General features: G+C 32.5%; 1 protein-coding gene across 6 annotated transcripts in view; it reads left to right on the top strand.

The window, feature by feature from the left end:
* Positions 1–24,630, top strand: part of LOC145246116 (CTD small phosphatase-like protein 3) — a 203,397-nt gene that overhangs the window by 133,948 nt on the left and 44,819 nt on the right. For all 6 annotated transcript variants that reach the window (XM_080107950.1, XM_080107952.1, XM_080107951.1 and 3 more), the window contains 2 exons: positions 6,814–6,983; positions 17,113–17,239. In XM_080107950.1, the coding sequence (XP_079964076.1) occupies positions 6,843–6,983; positions 17,113–17,239 (268 nt within the window). In that variant the 5' untranslated portion in view covers positions 6,814–6,842. The remainder of the gene's footprint in view (positions 1–6,813; positions 6,984–17,112; positions 17,240–24,630) is intronic.

Here is a 24,630-nt window from a genome sequence, read left to right on the forward strand (position 1 = left end):
ATATCGTGGTAATCGTTAGTAGTGGAAATTTGGTAAATTGGATTACTTAAGGGGGACGGCTCATCAAGAATTTGTTTACGTTGAACTTGAAGATGACCATATGACCATGCTGGAAAGCAGGCAAACGGAACAGAGTTCCACATACCTGTATCGCTAAGAAAGAAATGTTTTTTTTGTTATTTTTACAAAGTAGTCACCACTTATCAAGGCCCGGAAGCCACTAGGAGATAAGGGTTATTGCGTATACATGATGCACAATTCTATTTGTGCATATTTTCTACATTGTGCATAATTGCATAGCATTTGGAGCATCTTCTCTCTCCCTTTCATCATCTTCCCTCCTTCACCATTCTCTTTCCCACCTCATTTTCGTTCTACACTCATTTTCTTCCCCTTATTCTCTCCTCCCCTATTTCTATCTATAGAACGGTCTCTACTAAACTATTCGGTCAGTTTTTGGTCTACAGACTTAAAACTTGATATATAGGGCATTCAGACCTGTGTGAGAAAATCGATTTGGTTTTTAGCCAGAAAAACAAAAAAAGCTGTTAAGGGGGTCAAAATTGGAAAATTGGAACTTATCGAGCATAGTTTGACGTAATGTGTATACCCTACGCATGCACAAATGTACATTTATTCAGTTAACTGCGTTGATTTGTCAAGTTTTGACATGCATTTGTTGTTAGCTCAAATTGTAGCGAATACTGCGAGAGAGCTAAATGTTTCGGTTTCAATTCTAGCTGATGGCAAGTTATATATTTTTTAAACTTTTGAAATCACGACAATATATTGAGTACAATATAATAATCAACAAGTGAAGTATGCATGGTCCCCTGTGAGTGCACAGTAAATGAAGCATAAAATGACTAAGTTCAGCATCCCCCCCTACCATTTAGCCCCGAAAGTCCCCAGGAGATGTCAAATCCTGGTGAAAATGAACAAACGGTGCAGTTTTAGGCCTTAACATATGTAAATTTGAGTTCTGCACTATGCAAAAAAAAAAAAAAGAAATGACTAAGTCCATCATTTGCCCCATTCCACCCCATTTAGCCCCAAAAATCCCCAAGGCCTTAACATGTTTAAATTTGAGTTCAACACCATGCAAAACTGCTAAATAGACATACACGCAAAATTTTGGACAAATATGGTATAATAGATAGTCCCCAAAATGGAGTGTTTATATTAGCCCTAAAAGAGTCCCTGGGGCGTACCCAAGAGTTATCACGACATATAAAAAAACAAAAATTTTATAAAAATCCAAGGCATCAATTTTTTTTTAATAAGCACAAAAGTGTTAATTTTAGCCATTTTAACCCGAAAGGCACCCCTATTTTTTTCAGAACCCCTGAAGAAGGAACACACGCATATAGTGACTTTTATATAACAGTAAAGTTAGAGATTGAATTTGATATTAATATAGAATTAACTAACAGCTTAAAATGATTGGTGGTGTCCATTGTTATCTATCTGCCAAGCTATGTGTGCTGTTAAGCTGTTCAACAACAAATAATCAGATGAGCCAACTTTCAAAACTAAACAAGAAATAACACTGCTTCAGCCATTAATCAAATCCAGCCGAAAAAGTTACCAATCAATGACTCAGCCTCTTTGTGCTATTTTTTGAGGGAGTTTATTGATTGGAAAAGATCCCCACCAACCCCTTTTGCCATCGCCTTTTTTCTTTGACACTCCCCCTCTTTCCTATTCTTTCATTTTCTCTCTTCTCATATTCTCCCTCATCACCCGTTCTCTTTTCCCCCTATTTTCTACCCGTATTATCTACACTCTAATTTTCTCTCGCTCCCCATTTTCTCTCCCCACCCATTTTAATCATCCCTCAAATTTTTTATCTCTCTCCCCATTCATTCCCTTTCTCTATTTCTCCCTCACTCTCTTTTCTCCCCCCCCATTTCCCTAACTCTCTTTCTCTGCCTCCCATTTCCTCTCTCTCTCTCTCTCTCTCTCTCTCTCTCTCTCTCTCTCTCTCTCTCTCTCTCTTCCTCCATTCCCCCCCTCTCTCTATTCCCCCCTCTCTCTTTCTCCCATCCCCCCTCTCTCTCTCTTTCTCCCACTTCTCTCTCTCTCTTTCTCCCACTTCTCTCTCTCTTCCTCCCATTCCCCCCCCTCTCTCCCTCCCATTTCACCCCTCTGTCTTCCTCCATTTATCCTTCCTCTGTTTCTATTTTCTTCTCCCATTTATCCCTCTTTCTTTCTCTTCCCTCATCTATCCCCCCTATTTCTCTCTTTCTCTTCTCCCATTTATCCCTCTCTCTCTTTTTTTCTACCCTATTTCTTCTCTCTCTCTCTCTCTCTCTCTCTCTCTCTCTCTCTCTCTCTCTCTCTCTCTCTCTCTCTCTCTCGACCTAATTTCAGTTTTTTCTTTTTTTTATTATGAATGTAAAAGATAAATAAAAAATGAAATCTTTGGAGAAGAAAATACATAAAAGAAAGAATGCAAAAATATAAATCAAAAAATAATTGTAGAGGATATATATATATATATATATATATATATATATATATATATATATATATAACCTAGATAACGGGTAAAGTGTGTGTGTGTGTATATATGTGTGTTTTTGACACACGCGACGGATCCTCACGAGATCAATATCGTTTTGAAGCGCAATTCTTAGGGAGGCAAATATCAAAAAATTGGCCAAAAACATTCATTCCTTCACCCTCAACTGGACAGTTTTGTACAAGGAGGAGTCGGGTTTTTTTTTTTTTTTTTTTTTTTTTTTTTTTTTTTGTCAATATTTTCGCAAGTCATCATCTCTGTTGGATTTACTACGCTTAATTTCAACATTCTCGACTTCTGGTTGCGCGATGGAGACATCGGAAAAAACCTATGTTTTTTTTTTTTTTTTTTTTTTTTTCTCCTTCGTGTTACGGTTCGAGCCTGCCTGCCTACTACCACTTTTTTTTTTTAACACCTCTCTTCACCCAAACTGCCTACTGTTGTTTTGACCCCCACCACCACTTTTTTTTCATCTCCCCCTCAACCCCCGCCGGGGTTCCTTGCTACACTTCCACACACCCAGGCAACACCGGGTACCCCCGTTAGTATATGTATATATAATCTTAAACGAAAGTATTTATGATTGTGCAGGTTGTTGCCTTTATCTGCATGTGAAAAGGCTACACTGTTTGGCCGAATGCAGGAGGGATGTGCACATTAACTGTTGTTGTTACTAGATCCGAGCTCAGCTAAGTGATACCATGCGATAGCATCAGTTCATCATTTTCTCTCCTTTTAAAGATAGGACTACACAAAACTTAATGGGTTTTGATCTTTTTACAACTACTCCCTGTTTCCCTGACTGTACCAACATGCAGAAATTTAAGTCATCTTGCTGCCTAACGCTCTTCATCTTGCCACCCAATCTCTCTATCCAGGTGTTCTCCCCTCTTTTTTAAAAAAAGGGAAATAATCAGTACTACTAGCAACATAAATTAGTTTAAGGCAAATACAACTAGGAAAAAAACTTTTTTTTACCTACATATTCGTGAATTAAAAAAAAAAAAAAAATTAGCAGAATTTTTTAAGCATTGTTTGTGTTTCTGAATTTTGAGATGAAGATTTATAATTAATTTTTTATTTTTTTCTACTTGGGAGTCGCCATTTATCAAGGCCCGAAGACCACTCAAGGACAATGGTTAATGAATATAAGGTGTTAATGTAGTCATCGTTAATGGTGTAAATTGGGTAGAATTTGATTATTTATGGGGACGGCTCAACAAGAATTTGTTTACATTGGATTTGAAGGTTACCATGTTGTAATCAACTGGTAAGCAAGCCCACAGGTGGGTAGTTCTGGGAAAGAGGCTTTGTTCATGGAATCTGTGTTTAGATTTAGGCCAGATTTAGATTGGAGGAAATCGTTTATAGTGGTTGTAGTTAGTTGAGTGGGTTTTTTTTTTTTTGCGAAAGTTTGGCAACGGGGTGGGTCATAATTTGGAGTTCAGTCGTACGTGCCATGAAAATAATGATCGAGCAGGGACAGGCTCGTAACGTCTCTTCTGTGGGAAGAGATTGCAGGGAAGAGAAAAGGGCATCACTAGGTTTCAAAGCCAGTTTTAACCTCTATCAAGGCTAGATAGGGTCCGTCGAACAGCTCCTGTCCAGATGTGGCCACAGATTTCCATTTTAGATTATTCAGACTATTTCTTGAGTGTTTTTGCCTCCCCATGAGGGACAAAGTTGGTTTTTAATATGGGGAAAATCTAGCATCCCAAAAGGGGCACTCTGGATAGGAACGAAAGTAAAATAAATTTTTCCGTCATGAAGGGTTTCTCCGTTACTGACTGAGGACAGAAAAGATGAAGTGTAGTATCCAAACAGATACTACACTTGCGAATCTGAGATATTACGATCTAGGAAGTATCTAAACAGATACTACACTTGCGAATCTGAGATATTACGATCTAGGAAGTATCTAAACAGATACTACACTTGCGAATCTGAGATATTACGATCTAGGAAGTATCTAAACAGATACTACACTTGCGAATCTGAGATATTACGATCTGGGAAGTATCCAAACAGATACTACACTTTGTTCCTAGCCAAAAGGTCAAGTAACTTTTTAGTCAATGTATCTTTTGACCCTTTGAATATTCTCAGTTTTTTTTTTTTTTGTACCGTTTTGCTGACTTCTTTCTTTGGTGAAGAACTGCTGTACGTCAAAATTACTAGCAAGTTCCTTTCTCACACTATTGCAACAATAATCAAATATTGTTATAATGATATTCCAAAACGAGGCTACATCAGCAGAATATTATGTAGAGATTACTCTCATATTCTTGTCCAGGGTTGCCAGATTGGTCTGTATAAAGTAAATTTTTCAAATTTTACTTTTTTTTGAAGCAGTTTTGGCCTTCAAAAATTGTATTTAGCCTTTTTCAAAGCATAATGTACGAATGAGCTAAGGTCACTCTCATATTCTTGTCCAGGGTTGCCAGATTGGTCTGTATAAAGTTAAATTTTGCAAATTTTACTTTTTTTGAAGCAGTTTATCCTTCAAAAATTGTATTTAGCCTTTTTCAAAGCATAATGTACAAATGAGCTAAGGTCACTTTCATATTCTTGTCCAGGGTTGCCAGATTGGCCTATATAAAGTTAAATTTTGCAAATTTTACTTTTTTTTGAAGCAGTTTATCCTTCAAAAATTGTATTTAGCCTTTTTCAAAGCATAATGTACAAATGAGCTAAGGTCACTCTCATATTCTTGTCCAGGGTTGCCAGATTGGTCTATATAAAGTAAATTTTGCAAATTTTACTTTTTTTGAAGCAGTTTATCCTTCAAAAATTGTATTTAGCCTTTTTCAAAGCATAATGTACAAATGAGCTAAGGTCACTTTCATATTCTTGTCCAGGGTTGCCAGATTGGCCTATATAAAGTTAAATTTTGCAAATTTTACTTTTGAATTGTTTTTTAAGCAGTTTGGATTTCAAAAATTTGTATTTAGCCTTTTTCAATGTGTAACGCGTGCATTAACTAATTCTTGTTTTTGTTCCTGTCTTTACAATCTGATAGAAACACAGTCAAAGTTTGGCACTTGTACAGTTTAATCAACACATTAAAAAATGAAAATATCGAAAAAAGGTTATATTGTACGTATTCATTTTGGACTGAAGATCTCCGAAAAAAAATTTAATTTAATTTGATCGAGTAGTTTTTTGTTTTTTTTTACAGCGGAAAAACACGTTTTTATGACAGCACGTTGAAGTCAGCCATTATGAAAATTTTTAACACGCCCTGGGGAGATAACTCAATGTAAAGCGCCGAGACTCCCTTCCCATCTTTATTACAACCTTGTCTTCCTAAAAATCGAACCTTTTGCTCAATACCATAACAAATTGTTTTTTCGCTGTAAAAAAACCCCAACTACTTGATGAAATTAAGTGAAGTTTTTTTCATAGAACTTCGTTCCATAACGGATACGTACAATATAACCTTTTTTTTTTTTTTCTTCGATATTTTCAGTTTTTAATGTCTTGATTAAACTGTACAAGTACCCAAAGTTTTTATAATAATATTTCTACATTTTATTTCACCTGAATTACTGGGACTACAGCCGTAACAAACTCGGTTTATTCATCTAAACGCACCTGTTACCATGGCATGACTAACCAAGGTAGGAACAGGTAACATATTATATAGATTGTTGAAAATTGCATTTTAAAAAACAAATTATCAATTTATTATTTACTAGTATTTCAGTCTGGCGTTGCCCGGGCGTTTGGAGGTGTATGTTGAGCCCCCTAACCCCCTCCCCCCCAAAAAAAAGAGAAAAAAAAAACGGTCAATTTTTTTTTTTTAACTTTGACCCCTATTATAATCCCTTAACATTTATTGCTTGGGGCTCAAAACAAGTTATTAAGTTATATCCATATCCAAGGAACCTATATCTAAAATTTCAAGTGTTTAGACCTGAAATTGTTGGAGGAGTTTGGTAGAGTTCTCAAAGGTCAAACTGTTGAACTTTGACCCTTTAACAGCCGAATTTCTGGCCGAAAACGGATTAGAAAGATTTTCCCAAATCTCAGTACCCTGTATATTAAATTTTGAGTCTGTAGACTTAAAATCAACAGATTTTTTTGCGTAGGGAAATATACATACACAGACACACAGATATACAGACACGTTCACTTTTATAGATATATAGATATAGATTGTTGAAAACTGGAAATGGATTTTTTTTTTTTTTAATGTGATCACTGCAAAATTCTCTCCCTTTGTTCTGTGCGTAAATGATTGGCTGTGCATGTAAATATTTACCTTTTTATTTTTGGTCATTTTGTAGGTGCATTGTCGGCATAAGGATGCTTCAAGATGCAATTGCGAAGAAGAACCGAAGACAGGTGTCCTCGAGGAGGGAACGTGCCACCAAGTGCAGCTACAAGCTCTCATGCTCTTCAGGAATGCAACCAAGAAAAGAAGAAACATTTTATAACTGATACCGACTTAACCGAGGTATGACCATTCCGCTTCTTGCTATCGCAACTAGTTGATTCATAATTTACCGTCACAATGGATCTCGTTATCCATGTTCTGTCCTCTGTATATATAAAAGATAAAATAGTCGCAAGCATTTGTGTATGTCAGCGAAAGGCTTTTTGCATCAGAGTTCTCGCGTTGGTTAGATTTTGCGAGAAATTTTTGTATACTTCCCAGATTGTAATATCTCAGATTTGCAAACGGACATTGTCTCTAGTTTTTTTTTTTTTGATTGAGTTAAATGAAATTCCCACTATGCCGTCATCTCGAGTGTTTGTTTGTCTTTTTCGTATAATTAAGCGAAACTATTCTATCGCTTGGCCTTCGGGATTGGTCTTTGGTCAATGTATGGGAAACTCTTTATATTGAGACAATTACTGCCAGAGTGCCCCCTTTGTAGGGGGAGCTGGTTTTCCCCCACATTAAAAACGATCTTATGTCTAATTTACTTTAGTGGGGAAGCAAATAAATAAAACAACAGAAAGTGGGAAGCTTAACTGGCCCCTAGCCAGGTTTAAAAGCAACGTTAATTTCTGCACATGCGTGGCAACTCCTATGATTCTAAAGTTAATTACCAACTCATTGAAATTACTATCCTCTTTTAGCAAGGAAGACTAATTACCGTACATTTTCGCGTTCAATCCCACCTCTCTCTTTATCTTTTTTTAAATTTTTTATTTCGTCTTTGTGCTAATCCTCCAACCCAGGCAAAACTTAATTACCAACTCATTGTATTCACTCTTCTCTTTGGCCTAATTGTTAGCGTGGAAAACTAATTACCCACCTCTCTCCACCTTTTTTTTTTTTTATTCTAACCACGTGGAAGCCATTCTTAACATCGCTTCGTCCTTGTGCCAATATCCTCCACCCGGGTAACGCCGGGTACTCCCCGCTAGTTTAATATATAAAAAGCTTTTGTTTTCTTTGTGAAGTTTAGCAAAGAGGGGGCAGTGTGTTCCAAACTAGTGGCCAGGTAAGGGAAAACTCAGCGCTCAATACCAAGGTGAGCAGATCTCCTCTTCCAACCATCCAAGCTGCTCCTAAGTGGATCTGAAGCACTACCTACCAGTATTGCCCGATAAAGTCTCTTCATAGGCTGTGAGAGGTCACTAGTCCCTAGCGCAGCTCGGCATTCAGCATTCGGCATTCAGCAAAGAACATTCGGCATTCAGCAAAGAACAGTCTACAACACTTCTAACCGCAGGGACTCATGGAATTTTCTTTCTCTAGTGAACGACCAAGCAAATCTCGGCATGTCTATGACATTTGAGATCGGGCAGTCCCAGGCCTCCTTCACTCAGACTTTGAATACAGATTTTGCTGTGACATAATGCTTTTCCCTCTCCCACATTAGATAAGCTGCGGTCAGTATGAACTTCAATGCTAACTGACAAACTGAAAAGGCAGTTCTTCAGAGCAGTGATGGAGTTTGTCCTTGTTTACGGTGCTACAACTTGGACACTCACCAAATGCTTGGAAAGAAAGCTAGACAATACGTACACTTGTATGCTACAAACAGTGTTAAATATATCTTGAAAGATCATCCCATGAAGCAGCAACTTTATGGTAACCTACCTACCATATCTACTACCATCAGGGAGCGACATCTGCAATTTGCTGGTCACTGCCAGAGGAGCAAGCAAGAGCTAGTGAGAAATGTATTGTTATAGACTCCACGGCACAGGCACATGAACATAGGACAACCTAGATCCACGTACATCTAGCAAATTGTATATAACACCAACTGTGATCCTGAAGATCTGATGTAAGACAGAGAAATCTGGAGAGTTACATTGGTCCTGGCAAGGAGCTCGGCCAGATAGACTTCTAGTAAAGAAGAGAGCATATCGAAATGAACACGAAAAGGAAAGCGTGTAAGAAATTTGAACTATTTGCTTGTTAGCGTTAACTTTAAAAAAAAAAATCCATTTTATTTGTTTTAAAACAACAGTAAATATGTGACGATATCCTTGTCGGGATGGCTTCACGATAAACAACACGAAACGAGTATTGAATATAGATTAGTTAAGTTTTGGGTGGGTGTGTGATACCGTTGTCTAGTGTGGAAATAGAAAACCCCGTCATTGTCCGCGGATAGCCATCTAGCTGCCCAGTTTGACACAGACTTCGTTGAACTGGTCACTTTTAATGCAAAATCTTAGACTGCCTCTAATTATCCTAAAGACTGTCTCCTCTTTAATGACTCAGCGGACGTTTATATAAAGAATTCTGCCAACTTTTTTAGACTCAAGTATCAAAGTGTTATTTATGCGATACGGCTGCAATCTTTGAATCGCATAAATAATTCTGACATACAACTCGCATAAATTGAAGTTTGATTTAGTGATGGGACGATTCCAATATTTTTCCCAATTCCAATACAATTACCAATTCCATGCTAAATTCTTAATTCCAAGACAATTACCGATTCCGATTCTTTATAAATCTCTAATTATTTAACTATAAGATTGTTATTTTCCCCGATTTTGGCAAAAACGCATGTTAAATATGCAGATATTTTCCTAAATGTCAGAATACACTTGTGGAGGATGATCTATCGATTTTAGCTTCACTAGTATTTTAAAAATAAACAAAAATTTACTATTTTATTATCAGCAATGGAAAATTTTACTTTAAACAAAATCAAATAAAAAAAGACAATTAAAAGAATCGTTTTGGCAGCGCAAAATAGGCATCAATTTTTCTGATTCCGATACCCTCAAATCTTCTGATTTTTCCTATTCTGATTAAATGTGTCAACACTAGTTTGATTATTTTTGTGTAAACATTTCCACTGTGTGAAAAGAATCTATTTTTAGAACTGACATTAAATTTTAAACTTCCTGTATTTTGTTGTTTGAAAAACATCGACTCTCTGACCTATTTATAGTATCATAAATATTTAAAAATATTTTTTAAATATAATTTTTATTTCGTGTGGGGAGGGGCAGAGCTATATCCTTTTCAAGAACGGTCCTAAAATATATTTTCAATCAATTCAATAATTGCCTAACTTTCCTACCTTTCCAAAATTTCATAAATTCACATAAGCAGGCATCAAAAAAGAATACGCTTCTGATTAAATTAACTTTGAATTAAGAGACTAATGTTTAGTGGTGGAATGAACTTTAAACTTCAAACTTTAATAATGACTAGCGAGAGTACCCGGCATTGCCCGGGTGTTTGGGGGTGGAGTTAAAAAAAAAAAAAAACAGTAAGTATGAGGATCGAACCCGAACCGTTAAGGCAAAGTTGTGGAAAAAAAAACGTGCGACGTTAACCATTGCCCAACCGCGACATGCTTACGGAAACACGTTTGAATTTATTTAATTAGTTGGATTTAGCAGGTGCCCGTTTTAATGAGTTAATGAGGTCAACTGCGGGATAGTATTCATTTACTGCAGAACGCTTTTTTTTTTTTCCCACCCGCAAGATGTTATAGGAAAAAGACTAACCCACGTGCGGCGAGCGACAAATATTGAATATTTATCTTCCCGAAATCGAGCAAATTAAATAGACAAGTGAGCTTTGTTGTTAAGTGTGAGATATTACGATTTGTATGTGATATAAAAAGTTTTAAAAAGTTGTTAAGCGAGCGACCGCTTCTCTGAAAGAAGCCTTTTGTTGACATACAGAAAAAGCGAACATACATACATACATTTTTGCTTTTATATATATATAGATAATGGTGGAATAATAAGCTATGCAGATTCGCATTTATTAATAAAATTATTAGAACTAGCAGGACCTGTGGAAATTCCACAGCAACATCTTTCATATGTAATATATTGCTGTTGGGCATTCTGTGACGTTCAGCATGAATGGAGACCCCACGATATTATTGTAACCATTTTGTTAAAACTGTAAAAGTATTTATCTAAGTAATCTGGTTAATGGAGTGTAAGAATATATCTGGTTATTACGGTTTATATCTAATATCCTTATAGGAGTCTGTGACAGAATTTCAATTGTATGGATGCCTGGCGTGAATGGAAACTCTACAATATCATTATACCATCTTTAGACAGATCCTTGGATCCTAGCCAGAAGACCAATAATGCATATTTTATTTCAGGTACAGCCCAAAAGTGACATAATTTTTTTTTCTTCTTTACATTGAGTCTTTTGTCATCGAGAGATCGTATTTATCAGAAAGGAGTATTGAGAGTGATAACATACTACAGACATTAAATTAGCGTATCTATATATTAATTTATCTATATACTATGTTTGTAGAAAGGAGTATTGAGAGTGATAACATACGACAGACATTAAATTAGCGTATCTATATATTAATTTATCTATATACTATGTTTGTAGAAAGGAGTATTGAGAGTGATAACATACGACAGACATTAAATTAGCGTATCTATATATTAATTTATCTATATACTATGTTTGTAGAAAGGAGTATTGAGAGTGATAACATACTACAGACATTAAATTAGCGTATCTATATATTAATTTATCTATATACTATGTTTGTAGAAAGGAGTATTGAGAGTGATAACATACTACAGACATTAAATTAGCGTATCTATATATTAATTTATCTATATACTATGTTTGTAGAAAGGAGTATTGAGAGTGATAACATACTACAGACATTAAATTAGCGTATCTATATATTAATTTATCTATATACTATGTTTGTAGAAAGGAGTATTGAGAGTGATAACATACTACAGACATTAAATTAGCGTATCTATATATTAATTTATCTATATACTATGTTTGTAGAAAGGAGTATTGAGAGTGATAACATACTACAGACATTAAATTAGCGTATCTATATATTAATTTATCTATATACTATGTTTGTAGAAAGGAGTATTGAGAGTGATAACATACTACAGACATTAAATTAGCGTATCTATATATTAATTTATCTATATACTATGTTTGTAGAATATTATCACCCTCTATCCCCCTTTTTAATAAATAGAATCTCCCAATAGAATAATTTATAATCTGGAAACCGTGAACCACGTACATATGTACATTGAAGATATTACGATATTAATATATATATAGATAACTAGCGAGGGTACCCGGTGTTGCCCGGGTTTTTAGAGGTGTGTGTTGAGCATAAAAAAAAAAGTGTTAGTAGGCAGGCAGGCGTGACGAACCCGTAACGTGAAGGCGGAAAAGAAAGTGAAAGAAAATGTGACATCTTACCGCTACGCTATGACGTCACAGGAAATGAAAAGCGTTTAAGTTAAGCGATGTCAATAAAAAAGTTAGACTTGCATAAATAAGTTAAGAATCACGCAGGTGCAGAAATGAACGTTGGCTGAAGGCCAGTTAAGCTTTACATTTTCTGCAGTTTTATTTATTTGTGTCCCCACGATGTTGGAGAAAACCAGCCCCCAAGAAGGGGGAGTTCTCCAAATGAATAGCAATTGTCTGATATGAAGGGTTTTCCCCACATTGATCCAAGCTAATTGCTGGCTGATGGCTTTACTTCGATAAGTTTCGCTTTATTTATACGACAAAAACACGCGAAAGGACGGAACAGAGGAAATTTTATAAAAGTCTATCAAAATAAATGTAGAGACAACATCCGTTTGCAAATCGTAGATATTATGATCAAGGGAGCATATAAAAAGTTCTAAAAAAAAGTAGCCACTCCATCCTACCCCACCCCACCGAAAAAAGCTTTTCTTGGACATACAAAAATGCGTGTGGCCGTTTTGCCTTTTATATATATATAGAAGATTAATATAAAAATATACATTGTTTTCTTATGTCAGCATACTGTAATGTTTCAAGAAAACTACTCTTCGTCAGACATGTGTTTGACTTTCAAACATGCATATTATGGTTATTAAATATCTTCCAGATGCAAAAGTTTTCAGAGGTTAATATAAAGTGTCATCCCGAAAAAAAACAATACTAGCTTTATTGTAAAACTTTTATTGAAAAAATTAATTCAGGTAAGTTGATTATGTAGTAGAGCTGACATCTATTCAATGTAGCCGTCTTCAGCCTCAATCACCGCTTCGATACAGGTCCAGAACTGGGAGCATGCCTTTTTCACAAGTACCGGCATGAGCTTGGTGGATGGCAGTGATCAAGCTGGCTTTAGTGTTGTGGGAGGTCATGCTGGTGATGTTCTCGACACATGACTAATCGCAGTAGTCCAGTGGGTTCAGGGGGCAATGAGAGAAGAGTGCAAAGTCGTAGCACTCCTTTTAAAGCCAAGCCTAGGTCTCTTTAGACTTGTGGGCCGACGCCCGACTGCTGTTGCCACACTCAGTGTCTGCCAACAGCCATCTGATTACACAAGGGGATCACCACACTTTTCAGCACATCAAGGCACACTTTGGTGTTGACTTTCAAACCAACTTCAAAGATGTGAGGTGGCATGATGTGACCCTCACTTGCAACCACACCAAAGACCATAACTGTGGCTGAAAACTGTTTTCCTCACCTGAGTATGTCCCTGTTATTCGTGGCAATCCAGCGATGCATTTTGAGAGTGCTGGCAATGGTCCTGTTGTCATAACTTGGATCGGTAGAGAGCATGAGTTGTACAGCGGCGCATCTCCGATCTCGCTCGTTGAACATTGTGTCAAACATGATAGAAGACTCCTATCACTCATGGGATTTGTATACAACTGGCCAACTAGTAGATGGACTGCAACCAAAAAAGAATACCAGTTTTCATCAAAGGGAAATGGAATCATGTTGTCTTTTCTAGTGTTACAATTTCATCGTTCCACTGTAGTTTGCTTGACACATTGTTTAATGTGTATGCAAAGGAAATTTAAGCTTAAACAAGCCAATGCAATGCAGAGATTTAATGGACAAATACATTTATTATTACAGAGCCAATTCTCTATTGAATATTATATTGTACCTAATATATAGTACTGAGTTCAAAAGTTTAACAGATAAATACAAGCTGAAGCAAATTAATATATAATTGTGGAATGAGTTTTGTAGATTCACCTTTCATTTAGAAAACTAGGTGGGGGGGCTTAAATACGCTTAAATATATTTTAATTCATGCAGATTTTCTATTTATTATTACAGAGCCAATTCTCTATTGAATATTATATTGTACCTAATATATAGTACTGAGTTCAAAAGTTTTTTAAAAAATGGCTTGAGTGCCATTAGCGAGAATCAAAAGCAAAACATTTAGTGCTTCTGCCACGTCTCCTACCGATGTAACTATCGAGAGATAGGTAAAAAAAGATTTAATATTAAACGATTTGAATGAATTAATTTTATTCATTATATTATTCATCGTTGGTGTGTAATTACTATTTCCTTTTAATTTCAGTGTTATGTGACCAGTAGTTTAAGAGTTTAGCAGTTAAATGTTTTTTCACGCACATACACACACTGTTTTATTTTATTTATATGAATTATTAAATAACATAATTAATATAACATAACATAAAAAGATACAAGCACAAACAAACCACTTTTTGTTTTGAAAGTGTCCAACATTAAACGGTGAAGACCTCAATTAAAGTGTAGGTCAACACATAAGAAATCTGATATCTAAAATTTCATTGAAATGTTTTTAACAGAAATAATTACTACTGATTTAAAAAAAAATTATTGATGAAATGAATTAAAATGAATCAAATGTTTTTTTACAGAAATACTTACTACTGATTTTAAAAAAAATTTATAAGTGATATAAACAAAAAATAAATATATTTTTACAGAATTAATTACTACTAATTTAAAAAAAATTTATAAGTGATATAAATAAAAAATAAATATTTTTTACAGAATTAATTACTACTAATTTTAAAAAAGATTTATAAGTGATATAAACAAAAAATAAATATTTTTTACAGAATTAATTACTACTAATTTAAAAAACATTTATAAGTGATATAAACAAAAAATAAATATTTTTTTACAGAATTAATTACTACTCATTTTAAAAAAATTTATAAGTGATATAAATAAAAATAAATATTTTTTTACAGAATTAATTACTACTAATTTTAAAAAAAATTTATAAATGATATAAATAAAAAATAAATATTTTTTACAGAATTAATTACTACTGATTTTAAAAAAAATTTATAAGTGATATAAATAAAAAATAAATATTTTTTTACAGAATTAATTACTACTAATTTAAAAAAAATTTATAAGTGATATAAATAAAAAATATTTTTTTACAGAATTAATTACTACTAATTTAAAAAAATTTATAAGTGATATAAACAAAAAATAAATATTTTTTCACAGAATTAATTACTACTGATTTAAAAAAAGTTTTATTGATAAAATATATAAAATTAAATTAAATGTATTTGATAGAAATAATTACTACAGAGTAAAAAAAAAATTATAGATGAAATAAATGAACATAAATTAAATGTTTTTTACAGAAATAATTACTGATTTAAAAATTTTTATAGAAAAAATAAAAATGTTTCTTTTTTTTTTTACAGAAAATTATAGAAAATAAAAATAAGTTAAGTAAATAGAAAGGAAATGTTTGCTTAACATTGTCCAAAACTTTGAAGTTTTCACAAATGTATTTCATAATTTAAAGTTTAAAGTTCATAATGAATGTGCCGCATAAAAAAAACAAATGTTATGGGGGGGGGGGGATAAGTTAATTTCTTTATTTCCTTTTGTTTTGTTTTTTCATGTTTTCTATTTTCCATTTTTTTCTTCATTTTGTTTTTACTATTTTCATTTTTTTTCTTTTCTTTTTACCTTTTTCCTTTTTTTTTCTGTTCTTTTATATATATTTTGTAATGAAAATAATTTTTTTGAAGACATTCATTGATCCGAACAAAACCGGTAAATCTCTCATTTTTGATGATTTATTCTGTGTATAATTTGTTTTTCCTTTTATCTTTTTTTTTTTACACATACTATATCTCTGCAGCATTTCATTTCATGATATATTGTGTCTTTCATCCTCCATTTTATAATCCGATAAAAAGAAAAAGTTGATATAAAAGGTACTTGTCATTTTTCTCAAAACAAATTATTTTTGCCTAAAAACACAATTTCTGATGTTTTTTCCATAAGTAGCCTATTTTTCATGGCCACAAAATTTTGCAAATCTTTTTCTTTGTACTATAACTACGTCAAAACTAAGCGAAGATGGTAATTGCGAACATCAATCAATGAATGGATATAAATTTGTGATTTAATTTAGAAGCATTGAATTTTTTCTTGAGATGAGGATTGATAATTCGTATTATTTAGATTCTTCAGACTACTGATTTAAATCCAATATTAAATGTTATCGTTTCAAATATTGTGTGTGTGTTTATATATATATATATATATATAGTCTTGGAAGTTTTTAACCTTTAAAACTATACAAAAAAATATTTTTTATCATTCGTTAGAAAACCATCTAGTTAGTAAGTCATTTAATCACCTGCAATCACTGCATCAACTCGCTCTCGAATTTACTATAATACCAATAATTTATTTTTCAAGGGATCATCAGTTGTTTACCATGAAACACTGTTTCGGGGATTTAAAAACAATATATATATATATTAATCGGCGCAATCACGTTGACCACTGATTCTCGCTAGATCGCCGAAGTTAAGCAAATTTTAGCCTGACCAGTATCAGATGGGTGACCATTTGGGAAGTTTAGGCGCTGTATGTACAAGTCATAGAAATTTCCAGGTTGGTATTTGGGGGCTCATTAATTCACTGGGAATTAATGAGCCCCCAAATACCAACCGGACTGAGGATTGAACCTTTTATCTCCAGAAGAGTGTAACTTTACAATTGAATTTACCAAGAACTTTATCCACTATACGACTGATCTTTGCGTGAGAACAGTAGTTTGAAGAATCAAAAAAAAAAATACAAATAATAAATCCTCTTCTCAAACATTAAAAAACATTTTCTTTGTTTACATATATTTTAATACACTACCAATAGCCGTGAGAACTCTATACTTTGCTCCAAATGTGATCAGTACTGCACTGAATGCACGATACACCCGAAGAAGGCTGAAAGTCACGCCGATCAGAACGTCGTGAAAGTAACACTCAAGAAAGTAGTCCGAAGAACTAAAATAATAAAAATTTATTTTTCAATAAGTAAAATACCTCGGTGTCAAGTTGTTTTTTTCTTATATTTTCAGAGCCAAGCAGAAATCCCATGCAAACAGCTTAGAAGATTTGAATCAGTTCCTTACAATGGAATTAATGGTATGGAAGCGCCTGTTCTGATTTCATCTGCAGCAATTCCGAAAAAAGTTTACAAGAAAGGTATTTATATATTTAATTATTTATTTTAAATGACCAAAACCACCAAAAATGCCATCTTCATAGCCATAGAGCAGGGGAAAGATGAAACTCAAATTAGAATCCACATGGACTCATCCTACTTTCTGTTTGTTTCATAATCGCCTTTGGTTAAGGACATAAATCCAGATCACGGTCAAATGCTGCGTCTACCAGGCTCTTGTTTGTGAAACCCGACTCCTACGAGTAACTAATTTTCCAAAGCTGGAAGTCTTTGATCTTCAGCTCATTTTTGAGATTTGTATCTCCGACCATGTCCCAAACAACACAATCTATACACTATGTAAGCTTTCTAGACTTGAGGAAGTACTTATTAGGAGGCTCCGATGGTTTAGGCACGTCTTTCGTCATCCACTAACTTAGACTGATTTACAAGGCAATAGCAGCGACACTACTGCAAGAAGAACAAACGTGGCTCACAAACAGGAAAGCTTATTTGGAAGCTATGACCCGCGCTTGTGTTTTCGGTGTGCAATGATAGAATTGTGAATGACTATGGTACACTGAGGTGTTGGCAGCGGACAGACCTGGATGGATTGCCTTGATTCATGATAGAGCAAATACACTGTGAAGTTTAATAATATAAAATTTAATGTTATCTATATATATATATATATATATATATATAAATATAAAAGCGAAAATGTATGTATGTATATATGTATGTATGTACGCTTTTCATCGATGTCCACAAAAGGCTTCTTTCAGAGAAACGCTCGCTCGCTTCACAACTTCTTAAAACTTTTTATATCATCTATAAATTGTAATATCTCACAGTTAACTACGGAGCTCGCCTGTTTATTTAATTTTATTGACTTTCAAACGTTAATTATTCCACATTTCCCACATCGGCACGCGTTACATTCGGTTTTCGGTATAAAAAAAAGCGAAACTCGACTCTAATCACAGGCCCAGAGCCAGTGGTCTCTAGAGAGCTAAGTAACGTTTGGTCAATGTCGACTGTGTCATATCAGATGGTAGCTTTCATTTTGAGACGAGGGAGCGGGTTTTTAAAAACAAACAAACCAATTATTTGACCTCATTAAAAACTGTCCCGCGCAAAATGCTAACTACTGAATAGCTATCGCCGTCACGTCAATCAAAAACGCGTACCTGTTTTTTTTTTTTTCTACACTTTACTATTTTCCAACTGCGCGTCGTCAAAGCTTCGTTTTTTTTTTTTTCACGGGCATCTGTGTTTTTGTGTATGTCTGAGAAAGGCTTTTTTCCGACGCCTTCTCATGGGTGTAGCTTCTTCTTAAAACTTTTTATATCGCATCTAAATCATAATATGTACGAGTTAACAGTGGGGGGTCGCCTGTCTATTTAATTTGCCCAACTTTCAAAAGATAAATATTCCACATATTCGGATCGCTGCATGTTGCTTTCACTTTTCAGTATAAAAACAGCAAAACTGGATTCGAACCGGATGTAAACGTCATCGGCAGCTATCCCGCAGTAAAACGATTTGACCTCATTAAAAACTGCGGAATAGCGTGATGTTTGACATTCGCTTTTTAATCGCTCTTACATTGACTAGTCTATATCTATAAAAGCGAAAATATGTATGTAAGTATGTTCGCTTTTTGTGTATGTCTGTAAAAGGCTTTTTTCCGAGGCCATCTTGGGGGGGGGGGGTAGTCGCTCCTTCTTAAAACGTTTTATATCACGTCTAAATCATAATATTTACGACTTAAGAACGGGGGTCACGTGTGTATTTAATTTGCGCGACTTTTACCAGCTCGCTGCCTCTTCGAAAAGCGAATTATGGGGCGGCTGGCTTGCAGCGCAAAACTAGGTCAAATATCACGCCACTTCCTCGCACCTGTATATTTCACTTTATAAACCTTAACTGAGCACACTTATCGATTCCTCTCCTTCGTGGCCGAGATGGTTAGGTGTCAGGCTTTTTTCCTTTTCGTTTCCACCTTCGTGTAAAGGCTTCAGGGTTCAATCCTACCTTCCGACCAAAATTTTTTCTTTTTCTTTTACTCCTCCAAACACCCAGCCAACGTTTATTTTTTAACACACACCTCCAAACACACACACAGATATGATGATGATGATGATTGCAACGTCTTGTCAGACGAGTGCCTCTCCCTCAGACATTTAAAATCCATGAGCCCAAATGCCTGAGGGAGTATCTATACAAAGATGATGTTACAGAGTCTTAGCTTTGTACGACAGCTAAGTCTCTCTCTCGGTTCAAAATGTTGAGATCCAGCAACAAGCAAGAGCAAGATAGCCAGCAACAAATTAAACTGCAGACCAGGTTAATGCGGGTACTGGTCTCCCGCTTTGTTTTTTAAATCAGAGATTTGCTTCTCCTAGAAAGGTTGCCTTCACCACGGCTTACGGGAGCCCTCTCCATCCCAATACACATACACACACACACACACACACACACACGCGCACACACACACATAAATATAGACTGTGCTAGTTGACCGTTGACCCAGAAAAAGAGTTCATTCGCCCTTATATATATATATATATATATATATATATATATATATATATATATACTAGAAGAATATGCGTCTCAGGTAAAGTTAATTTCCAGAACAGAATGGTTTGTACCTCTTGTATGTCCACTTGGATCGTCACAAGTAAATAAGTTTTACACAATTTGTTTTACTTCTAAAACAGCTATGTCACTTAAAATGATTAAGCAATTTTTTTTTTTGTGGTTTAATCTTGTGTCATATATGAAGGATCGTCTTGTTAAAAACCTTTCTAGGAGGAGTGGCACCTACTAAGTTGTTTCATACTTTGGAAAAGGAGGAAGTTAAGACAAAACTGTTAGAAGACATACGGGGTTTAGTCAATTTGATCTTTGGTCCAAATCACTGATTCACTGACTGCGGAGACGGTCAGCTAGATTAATAATCATTATTAAATTATATCTTATCTGGACATTTTAAAATTAATAAGTTCACACAGGTCATGCTTCCAGTGAACTGCTCTCGCACTCTCTTTTTGAGCCGGCTGGCATTACATTAGTTTTTCATTTACTATTATTTTAAACTAAACAATATATATATATATATATATATATATATATATATATATATATATATATATATATGAAGGAGTACACATATATATATTTACAGGAGTGTATATATATATATATAAATATACATATATATTTATAGGAGTGTATATATATATATTTATAGGAGTGTATATATATATATATTTATAGGAGTGTATATATATATATATTTATAGGAGTGTATATATATATATATTTATAGGAGTGTATATATATATATATTTATAGGAGTGTATATATATATATTTATAGGAGTGTATATATATATATTTATAGGAGTGTATATATATATATTTATAGGAGTGTATATATATATATTTATAGGAGTGTATATAAATATATATATATATTTATAGGAGTGTATATATATATATATATATATATATATATATATATATATATATATAAAGGAGTACACATATATATATTTACAGGAGTGTATATATATATATAAATATACATATATATTTATAGGAGTGTATATATATATATATATATTTATAGGAGTGTATATATATACATATTTATAGGAGTGTATATATATACATATTTATAGGAGTGTATATATATATATATATTTATAGGAGTGTATATATATATATATTTATAGGAGTGTATATATATATATTTATAGGAGTGTATATATATATATTTATAGGAGTGTATATATATATATTTATAGGAGTGTATATTTATATATATTTATAGGAGTGTATATAAATATATATATATATATATTTATAGGAGTGTATATATATATATATATATATATATATATATATTAATAGGAGTGTATATATATATATTTATAGGAGTGTATATATATATATTTATAGGAGTGTATATATATATATTTATAGGAGTGTATATATATATATATTTATAGGAGTGTATATATATATATATTTATAGGAGTATATATATGTATATATATTTATAGGAGTATATATATATATATATTTATAGGAGTGTATATATATGTATATATATTTATAGGAGTATATATATATATATATATATTTATAGGAGTGTATATATATATTTATAGGAGTGTATATATATATTTATAGGAGTGTATATATATATATTTATAGGAGTATATATATATATATTTATAGGAGTATATATATATATATATATTTATAGGAGTATATATATATATTTATAGGAGTATATATATATTTATAGGAGTATATATATATTTATAGGAGTATATATATATTTATAGGAGTATATATATATATTTATAGGAGTATATATATATATATATATATTTATAGGAGTGTATATATATATTTATAGGAGTGTATATATATATATATACATATATATTTATAGGAGTATATATATATATATATATTTATAGGAGTATATATATATATTTATAGGAGTATATATATATATATTTATAGGAGTATATATATATATATTTATAGGAGTATATATATATTTATAGGAGTATATATATATTTATAGCAGTATATATATATATATTTATAGCAGTATATATATATATATTTATAGCAGTATATATATATATATTTATAGCAGTATATATATATATTTATAGGAGTATATATATATATATATTTATAGCAGTATATATATAAATATATATATTTATAGCAGTATATATATATATATTTATAGGAGTATATATATATTTATAGCAGTATATATATAAATATATATATTTATAGGAGTATATATATATATGTATTTATAGGAGTATATATATATTTATAGGAGTATATATATATACATGTATATTTATAGGAGTATATATATATATACATGTATATTTATAGGAGTATATATATACATGTATATTTATAGGAGTATATATATATACATGTATATTTATAGGAGTATATATATATACATGTATATTTATAGGAGTATATATATATACATGTATATTTATAGGAGTATATATATATGTACATGTATATTTATAGGAGTATATATATACATGTATATTTATAGGAGTATATATATATATACATGTATATTTATAGGAGTATATATATATACATGTATATTTATAGGAGTGTATATATATATATACATGTATATTTATAGGAGTATATATATATATATATATATATATATATACATGTATATTTATAGGAGTATATATATATATACATGTATATTTATAGGAGTATATATATATATACATGTAGCTTTATAGGAGTATATATATATACATGTATATTTATAGGAGTATATATATATATATACATGTATATTTATAGGAGTATATATATATATACATGTATATTTATAGGAGTATATATATATACATGTATATTTATAGGAGTATATATATATACATTTATATTTATAGGAGTATATATATATACATTTATATTTATAGGAGTATATATATATATACATTTATATTTATAGGAGTGTATATATATATATATACATGTATATTTATAGGAGTATATATATATATATACATGTATATTTATAGGAGTATATATATATATACATGTATATTTATAGGAGTATATATATATATATACATGTATATTTATAGGAGTATATATATATATATATACATGTATATATATATATACATGTATATTTATAGGAGTGTATATATATATACATATATATTTATAGGAGTATATATATATATATATATATTTATAGTAGTATATATATATATATATATATATATTTATAGGAGTATATATATATATATATATATATATATTTATAGGAGTATATATATATATATACATACATATTTATAGGAGTATATATATATATATATATATATATATTTATCGGAGTATATATATATGTATATACTTAGGAAGATCAAGATAGCCAATACAGAACTTTGAAAATGTGACAGTGATACATGTTCATTCACACAATTATGAGGCAGCATGTTCAGGATTGCAGAACACAATGCGAAAGGAGATCTCAGGTATATCTCTGAGCAAACATTGGTGTGATTATGCAGAACGGTTAATGTGAAATGTATATCATCACAGATTTGGTCTGTTAAGCTGCAGCACAGGATGGTATTTAAATATTGTGTTAGGACAAGAACCATGAACGAATCTGGGGGCAACAGAAGTAACTGTTACATTCCGGCGAGTAGACAGCAGATCTAATCCAATTATATACTGCAGAGGGAACAGGATTGCGGCAGTAGATATGTAGTATATATCTGATGGGACGGCGCTATAGATGCTCAAGAGAATCATGGCACAGTGGTTAAAGAACTTAAAAAAATCAATTGTAATATTTTCCTGAAGGTTGAAGCTTCAATCCTCAGTGAAGAAGATCGGCGATTACATCGACCGAAACGTAAATAACACTCAAGATGAGAACAGGATGAATCCAAATGATATGGTCTTGGATATGACCTTAAACTATATCCAGCTTGAGGGTGTGTGGATCCATCTTTTAATTGCCATTGCTTCCAGGTCCACTCTGACCCGGAGTGGTAGTACCTGTTAGGGTCCCAACTATGGGTTAAATAAAAACCAACTTGAAAACAACAAATATATTCTATTAAAAAGTTTTTCTTCAAAATCTTTGGATTCAGCATTAAAAAACCTGAAAAGGGTTGATATGCCGTAAAACAAACAACCAACCAACCAACCAACCAACCAAATAATATGAAGAATGCAACTGTTTATATCATACTAGTGTATCTACTTGACCAATATTAACAGTTTTTTATCACGATATGGTTTACTCCATAGATCGTTGAATGAGTAATAATGAAAATCTGATATGATAGTATGTTTAAGGAATGAATTTTACCTGTTCTAGGATGGGTAGACTCTGTGTGTGTGTGTGTGTGTGTGTGTGTGTGTGTGTGTGTGTGTGTGTGTGTGTGTGTATTTTCAGAATGTAAAAGATTTGATAAATGTTTCTACAGCCAAACAACGTCGCGGCCCATGACAACCAACAAACCGGAAGTCTAAGTCTCGCCCTAATTTGGGCTCATCAGTTAGACATATCTGAACCCGGGATTAGAAACCCGAGCCTCCTACATGCGAGGTAAGCACTCTGCCAACTGAGCAAACGCGCCACACAAGAAATTCTGTTAACTAACACAGATCAAGCAAACCAGCGGCGAAATCTGACTGTGGAATGGGTCTACTTTGTCTTGACAAGGGATACGGTCATCCAACCAGCTAATAACCCAAGCCGATGTCTCACAAGTAGGAATTTTCAACTCATGACTCTTGTGGACTGCGATGTTGTTTGGCTGTGGAAATAATTTATATATATATATATATATATATATATATATATATAT

Source organism: Euprymna scolopes, chromosome 23 (genome assembly GCF_053919585.1).
Source record: "Euprymna scolopes isolate OS-2025 chromosome 23, ASM5391958v1, whole genome shotgun sequence".
NCBI lineage: Eukaryota > Metazoa > Mollusca > Cephalopoda > Sepiida > Sepiolidae > Euprymna > Euprymna scolopes.